The sequence below is a fragment of the Pygoscelis adeliae genome, unplaced genomic scaffold, assembly GCF_000699105.1.
Source record: "Pygoscelis adeliae isolate BGI_AS28 unplaced genomic scaffold, ASM69910v1 Scaffold101, whole genome shotgun sequence".
Taxonomy (NCBI): Eukaryota; Metazoa; Chordata; class Aves; order Sphenisciformes; family Spheniscidae; genus Pygoscelis; species Pygoscelis adeliae.
This window is the reverse complement of record NW_008824238.1, coordinates 60,879-69,469: the sequence shown is the minus strand read 5'-3', so window position 1 is coordinate 69,469 and position 8,591 is coordinate 60,879. Positions and strand designations below refer to the sequence as shown.

General features: G+C 37.9%; 1 protein-coding gene across 1 annotated transcript in view; it reads left to right on the top strand.

The window, feature by feature from the left end:
• The window catches only part of LOC103926209 (carbonic anhydrase 3-like), a 16,226-nt gene that overhangs the window by 7,513 nt on the left and 122 nt on the right, over nt 1-8,591 (top strand). The window contains exons 3-6 of the mRNA XM_009335051.1: nt 1,501-1,619; nt 2,463-2,555; nt 3,483-3,548; nt 4,419-4,574. Coding sequence (XP_009333326.1) covers nt 1,501-1,619; nt 2,463-2,555; nt 3,483-3,548; nt 4,419-4,574 — 434 coding nt within the window. The remainder of the gene's footprint in view (nt 1-1,500; nt 1,620-2,462; nt 2,556-3,482; nt 3,549-4,418; nt 4,575-8,591) is intronic.

Here is an 8,591-nt window from a genome sequence, read left to right as displayed (position 1 = left end):
TTGGCACGAGGTGATGCTGAGCTTCACCTAACGCCCAATCATAATGTCTGCTGATGGCTCATCAGTGGAAATAATGACACGTTTTTACCTTAAACTGGATTCTTTGGTCTTACAGATCTATTTTAATGGAGAATTAATGGCCTTGTCAGCTACTACTGTTACCGTGTCTGCATTGGCCGCACTACTGAATGTCTGTGGGAACAAGTAAAAGGAATTTGTTGAGAATAACAGCTTGCTCTTAATGTTCAGTAAAGAATACTCTTAGTACTTTGTTTCTTGAGAAGATAATGGATTTCATTCCTTTTCAGATTTAAAGATATTTTTCTCTTGCATATAAAGGCCTGTTCTTGACAACTGCTGAATAGTTTATAGGAATGCTATAGCTTCTAACTCCAAATAAAGTGAATGAGAATTTAATATTAACTAGTATTTGGTGAATGTGAAGAAGTTCTTCCCTTTTTATTGTGAGATCTTTTCAAATACACCACCTTCATTTGGTGTATAATGTAAAAATATTATGATTATTTGGAATACACAATATTGTTCATCACAGGCTGAACTTCTCTTTAGGAAAATAGCTTGCGTTCTCAGTGATTTCTTTTCTGGCTCATTTGCTGTTTTCTTTCTCCTCTTCCACAGCCGGAGGGAGCAGCCATTATAGCAGAAGCAGCATCAGTAATTTCATAGCTTTTTAAACAAATAAGTCATAGCCTGCAGTAAGAGACACAGTTTGTAGTGTTTTGTGGGAATTTGTTTATCATCTAGCGCTTCAGTAGTTGATTTTAATCATGGCTATTTTTGTGTGCTTTGATATAGATAGATATTAGATGGAATTCGGGGGGGGATTAAGATGTCTAAATTTAGGTTTCTTATGTGGGCTTTTAAAAGTAGGTGGGTTATGTCTCTAAACTCCCATTCTAGTCAACAGAGATGGAGTCACACTTAATCAATGGAGTCCAGAGAGCAATTCAGGTCACCATCTGTTGAGTGTCTACCTTAAGGCAAGCAGAATTGCTCTAGAGGCTTGACTGTTCTGATTAGGGGCTTACTTCAGTTACCCAAACATAGCCATCTCATGCCATTTTTGATAATCTAATGTATTTCACCTTGCCTGCTGATACTGCTTTAGAAAAGTACAGTTATTCTGCAGATCTTGTATCACATCTTCCAGTCCTGTCCAGGTGTCTTTGGAATATCCCAGAAGGTACTAGATGCACATTCATGCAGCTGAATTAAAACAATGACTTCTATTGACTATAATGGAAGCCTAGATACAAATAATTTTCATCTGCCTGTAAGTGCATATAGCTGAAGATGGTTGCCTGAAGTGCTGCTGAAATCAGTGCAGATTTCCAAGAGGTACTCACTACTCTCAGAATGTAGAGCATCTGTACAGTAAATATATAAATATGTATGTAAATAGTTTAAATATATATATATTTCTTTTAAAAGAATTGGAAGATACTTGAGTCTAATGCTGTTGCAGATTATCAATTGCAGTGCTGAGAGGTGGGCCACTTCCAGGAGTCTATAGGCTGCGTCAGCTTCACTTTCATTGGGGTTCGTCTGACGACCATGGCTCTGAGCATGTTGTGAATGGAGTGAGATATGCAGGAGAGGTAAGACTCACCACTTTTTACTTTAAAATAGGGTGTAAAATAGCATTAGTCATTATCATTCAGGTGGGACAAAATTTATCATTTGTCTGCTTTTCAAGGAGTTCTTTCTATTTATTTGTCTGTGACTTTTTATTCTTACTCCCATTGATTCTTATAAATGTGAATCAGGTTGAAGTAATTCTCACAGCATAAGAAAAGAAAAATACTATGTGAAACAAAAGTTTCCATGTTCTTAAACCAACGTGGCTTGAAACATAGGACAGCAAGACTGAATTACTGAGAAGCAATGCAAACTTACTAAACAGTACCCTGAAAGTACAGTATTATAGCAGAAATATGAAATTGTAGTGACAGAAAGGAGGAAGAATGTGTCACCTTGATTTTCTACCACTTTAGGATTGTAAGGGAAGATGAGAACTGTAGACTAATAATATACAGAGCTTGCATTCATATGGATTCTTTGCTAGAATTGCTGCAGTTTGAAAGCCGAATGGATATGAATTACATATCGGTAGATGACTTCTGAACTGCATGTTCTACCTGCTTACTTAAGCATCTTTTCTGTGTTCTTCAGCTTTAAGATGAGATTTCTGTTCTTTTTTGCAATTTCTGTATTAAGATGTTTATAGTTTATTTTAAAGCAAATAGTAGTCTAAATGGTAATATATGGCTGATATAACTCACATATGAATTTCTGTCCCTTTTTTTCCTTTTATTTTGGAAGGCCTAATCCTCATTCTTTGTTGTCCCAAGCTCTCTCATGTATATGAAGAACTCTAAATTCAGCCTCTGATGGCTTGCTATTCAATAATGGATTTTTTTTACATGTTTTTCTGTTTCCAGCTACATTTGTTACACTGGAATCCCAAATACAGTAATTATCTCGATGCTGTGAGAAGAACTGATGGAATAGCTGTTTTGGCCATATTTTTGCAAGTAAGTAGAAGCATGTAACCCTTCTTTGTCCTGCTACTATAGAGTTTTCTATTCTTACAGGGTTAAAAAAGCAAACCCCACTGAATATATTTTCCAGGGATCGTACCACGTTGAAGGGCTTGACTTTCAGTAATGCATGCTTTTCGAGTTATAGAGCATGAGTCATGTTATTTCAAATGGTACCCAATACTACACACACTTGTCCCAGCAGCTATTCTGTCACTATGTGGCTGGTGGAAGCTGTAAAACCAGATGTGTTTGCCCCTGCTTTGGGGACACAGTGTCAGCAGTGGCCCTCTGACCAATAGCAGTCAGCTGTCTTCTGTGCTAATCATGGACTGATTTCAAGGACAGATACCGCTCCTAGGCTTTTCATGAACTTTCTCCCAGGCAAAACTAGCTCACAGACAATGTAACTCATCCTTTTTTAAAATCCTTTTGGAGGCATGCAGTCTTAGCCTGAAATACTGGCCTTTGCTCTCTCTTGTTTAATTAATATTCACTAGAGATAGAAAGATGGACATCTGTGTTGAGATCAATGATTGCAACCTGTAGATCTGACCATGAAATCTGGTTTTTAAACTAGAAGGAAACTTTTTCCAAATTCTGTACTTGAGCCTGAAGAGTTGTTTATCTTTATTAGGCTAAAATTCAGTGTCAGTAGGAATAGCTCTATTGTGAAATTACCTGTGATGCTGAGTTTCTATACTGATATAATTTCCTCATTTGGATCATAATATCTGTTGGAGTACAGACAGAGGGTACAGACAGAAGACATAGCTTACTAAGCTGGCAGGGGTGATAGGTTGGGTTAATGCATTGTAATTTTATAGTTGATATATGTTTAGATGCACATATAAAAAAATAGGAGAAGGAAAAAAAACGATAGAGCAGAACTCTGGTTAGCTCATGCTTTCTTCTTTACAGGTAGGGAAAACGCCCAAACCAGAGATGAAGAGAATTCTGGAAGAAATAAATGCTATCAAAACAAAGGTAATGATGGTGGGCTTCTCATTATAGGAAGATTGCTGCAAATTCTCAGGACAAAAAAAAATCAAGAGGCATGACTTTCTAGTTTGCAAATTCTGCTCTGCAACGTTGCCAGATTATACTCGTGAATAAAACCATGGGTAGCTTTTCCTTAACAAGAAAAGTCCTTTCTTCCATTTACATATGAGCCTTCTTTGGCTTTAGTGGGCCTTACAATTTCGTGAAAATGAGCGTTGTCTCGCCAAACTTTACTCACCTAAAAACTAGGTACGGAGTCTTATTCCCTCAGTGGTCAGTGACAAAAGAAAGGCACCTTTGGAAATTGGTCCATTCGGTCTTGAAATAGGCTGCCTAATGGAGCTCTGGAAATGCCACTGACTAGGCATCTGTGTCTCAGATAACATTATGTGGTAAGAATCTCACATTTCATAGGCTGTCTTGTTTGTTATTAGCACAAATACTATAAATCTAGAGTACCTGTCTCATTTCATTATATGGTGACCTAATCCAATATTCAATAGATAGGCAGAATTTCCATAAGAAGGGAGGCCAGAAGGAAGAGTATTTCTGCACAGAAGTGAGTGAAGCACATTGGTGCTGGACGCTGCTTCACACGAGTTAGCTCAGGTACAAGAAGTAGCATCATGGAGTTGTATGTCATGTCATGCTTCTCTGTGAGAGTCATTCAGTCCACTTACCTTTACACTGCATCATTATGTCTTGTGTAGATGTGTGCTTAGTTTCCTTAGTTCATACCTTTGAAGTATGAGAGTCACTCTCTGTTTCTTAAAATACCAGAGCTGCATCTTTACCTGATCTTGACTAGAGCTGTTGAAAAGTTTTCTGTTTGGCTTTGTTGTGTTTTTTTCAAAGGGGAAAGAAGCTCCTTTTCCAAACTTTGATCCTTCAGTTCTTTTCCCTAAATCTCATGACTACTGGACATACCATGGGTCTTTCACCACTCCACCTTGCGAGGAGTGCATCACCTGGATTGTTCTTAGAGAGCCTATCATAGTCAGCTCAGACCAGGTAAACTTCAAATAGATAATATTTTACCCACTTCTTTTTAGTTACATACCATAACCTGATCTTACTCTTTTGACAAGGAAAATGCTCATTGGATTCTGTTAGAAATTGCATGGTTAAAAGGACAGTGAAGAACTGAATGCCTTAGAAACTACCTTGGAACTCCATAGGGAACCTGTAAAAATCTTCAAAGGACTGCAGTCTACAACCTAATATGTGCAATCAACCTATTAGACACATCTCTTTATCTGTCTCTGTATGACTCCTACATTATCGGTTGGACTCGATGATCTTGGAGGTCTCTTCCAACCTTAATGATTCTATGATTCTATGATTAACTAATTGAGCAGAGATGATGACCTTCTCTACTTGGAACAGCTCATTGTTTCTTAGCCCATGTCTGACATCATGGTGGTTCGAATCCACAGACATCAGAGAGCTTTATAAATCAGTAAAATCATAACACAGTGTAGATGGTAAGAGTTTATAGCAGTTTGGAGTGTGACTGACAGCAAGCGGTAGTTACTATATATGAGAGTTCTTGCTCCGGTGGGCAAGAGACCTCTTGCGACATCAACTCAAGAAAATTGTAGTTCTCTTTTTGTTTCCCAGTCCCTGCATTCCCACCATGTTAACTCTTGCTAGTAGGAAAGGATGGAGCTGGATGTGGCTCATACCTTTTATTTTACACAGAGCTCAAAACACTGCATTACACCAAGAGCCAATGTAGGAAAGCTCATGCCATTAACTTGTATTCTCCTGCAACCATTTAAATCAGAACATTGACACATTTAGCTAAAGCTTATGTTAGGTTTGCACCAACAACTTTGATTATGCAGGATTTTTTCAACCTTTTTCAAGCTTCCTCACATAAAGTGTTCATTGCTTATCATGATGAATGTTTGAGGGTAATCACTGGACAAATTATGAAATAAAGCTGCTGTGAAAAAGTGACCGTCTGCAATGAAATGCAGTGGGACAGTCATGTACCCTAATTACGTTGCACGCTGAATGAAGCAGGAGGCCAGTGTTCTCACCTAATGCAGCTAGGCATTTCCAATTTTTTGAACATTCTACTTGGCAAATGTGTCTCTTATAGCTTGCTTCTTTCAAAAACATCTTTTATCGGAATACAAATTTAATGGGATTGGTGATTCTGTCTGCCCCATATTCTAGATGGCATCACGTAACCAAGAAAATTACGGCAGTATTGTATCAGGTGCTTGATACCCATGTTTCTGGAAGGTGTACCAGCTCAATTTTCACAAAGAGGAGCAGCATCAGATAACTGTAATTTCTTGTTAATTCGAAAGCCTTCCCTGGTCACTTACCATAAAGAAGCATTTCTTGTTAATCCTCATTCCCCCTCAATCCCATTTATAGAAATTTGAATGCCCTCTTCCATCACATTTCAGCCTATTATTCTACTTGTACCACACAAGTCAGTTTTCTCATCTGAGATTATTCCTCTACTCAGCAGACTATAATGATACGATATCACAAATTTCAAGACTCCAGGATAGTGAGAACATGAACATTAATCAAGTGACTGACATATTATATGGATATTATATGTAGACACATAACTTTTCATTTTAGGTTCTCAAGGTGATAAGGTGTTTCATTGTATTAATTGATGTGCATGTATCACAAAAAAAAAAAATCTATTTTCCAGTACTTTGTATTTATGTGGCTCTTTATCTTTTAAAGAATAGAACTCAGGTATGATGGGAACCTTAGCTGGCACGAGATGAAATACGGTAATGTATTCATATAACTTACAGCTTAATTTTCACAGCTTATTGAGTTGATCTGCCTCCTGTTTCCTTGCTCATCCGAAAATTAAAATATGTGGGCTATTTTGAAGTTGGTACTTGTGTGAAAAATACAAATATGGTCTGACTGGTTTCCACAAAATAAAACTGCTTAGAGGTTTATATTACAGAAGATCAGCTACGGATTTTGTTGGGAAAAGTGTAATCATTACTGAGCATTTCTGATTGAAAATGCATTTTCAAAGGAATAACTAATCACATCATTGATCTAGCTTCATGAAAAGACTTTTTGATCACTGCTGTATTTGGGTCATAGCCTTTTTTTCACCTTATCTAAAGTTAGTGAGTTTTGGGAAATATACAGACTGTTCTCTAACTGGCCCTACTGTAGAAAAAAGGGAGCATTTAAGGTAAAAAGGAAATTACTGCATATAGATGGGACATTGGTTCTTATCCTGAGATAACGGCTTTTCAGGCAGAATTAGCAATGTATGTGAGGTACTGTATACAAATACAATAGAAAGACTTTCCTCACTCCAGAGTGCTTGCAGTCTAAATAATGTATTCATAAAAAAGGATTGTGTTACCAATTATTTCTAATCCTAGAAAGTGTACTACCATGGCAGCCTCATTAACAGTAATTATTTTAAGTGCGTGTGCATTTACGGTGGATCGCTTGGATGCTTTTGCAGCCAGATGGTAATAGTATATTAGCCACAACGATAAGTGCAGTCACTGCAAATCAGTACTCTGCAGGAAAAATCAATTCACCAGAAATCCCTGTGAGATGTAGAGTGGGTGGCCTAGCTGCTCAGATTACTTTTAATGAAAGGATAGGAATCTAACTGTGGAATAACTCTACCCAATTGCAGACTAATTTTTTCACCCTTATGTAGCTATAGCCTGAATATGTGCTTTTTTTTTTTTTACTGAGTAGGGCAGATCTTCCACAAATAATAATAAAAACCAGCAATCTCTTCTCCAATAGTACTGTATCAGTATTAACAAAACTGATGAACTGTTTTAATCTCCTACTATTCCCATACAAATTATTCTTCATCTGAAATCTGAAATTTAATTTGAGATGAATGATCCAGCTGATGCATATTATACTGGTTATAAATATGACCTCATCATTGTTTAGGCAAACTGACATAGCCGGCTTTTCTGAGCCGTGTAGTGAAGAGCAATGTTGAGATGTCTGAGCTAGCTCAGTCCATAAACTGGAGTTAGTATAGTCACAGTGAACCCAGCTTTTCCAGCCCAGATAGAAGTTCTGCTTCTATTGGACTTGAACTCTGTACCATAAAAGGTAGATAACATCAGCGTATTGAAGCTAGTTGCAAACAAAGTTGATGCGTGCCATGCGTGGGGCTACATATTCGAGTGTACACATGGGAAAATGTATGCATCCTTTTCATGGTAAGCCATTCAAACAGGGAAGTGTCAAGTGTCTGAATCACAGCTGATACGCTTTCTGTCTAATGTTGTGCATGGCAGTGACAACAAATGAGCATGATGTATCTGTAAGTGGGTATGTGTGTTGCATCCTTTGAAAACCAGAAAGCAATAGAGGAAGAGCATTATACAGTTTTGAAGAGTGTGGGCAGAACTCTTCTTACGGCATGCCTCAAAAACCCCATACCTTGGTTAAAAAATACATGGCCAAGGAGAGTCAAGCTGCAGACCCTGTTTACAAACCATTTGAAACCTTGACCAAGTCGTTATCCAGATTTACATTCCTGTTATTAATAATGGACTTTTTTGTGTCACTGCAGCAGAATATATCCTCTGCTACAGACCCACCACGGAAATGAACAATTATTTTATAATTCAGCCTTAACACCTTGCAATTCCAGAGACTTCAGACACTAAGGCAGGGTTAGAATAGGGGAGGTTTATTAGGGCATAGTCTGTCCTATTCGCATTTTCTGAGGACTTCCCACAGTTTCTGTAGCTGTACACAGTTCTGTAGACAGTATATAAATGACAGTACTTTTCACAATCCTGTTCAGGTAGGACCTGTTTTTTCTGTCTTGACTATTTCTAAGAATATTACTGCTAGGAAAAGAACATGAATACAGTTCTTGTGGTGATGGGGTGAAGGACATCTTCACAACTTTGAAGGAGACTTTCTCCCCAGCTTCTGGGTCTGGGCCAGCCTCCTTGGTTTAATTGTTGGGCTGTGGATTTGATCCCAAGGGATTTCCATCAGGACACTCTGATTTTTGCTCTTCTGCAGAAG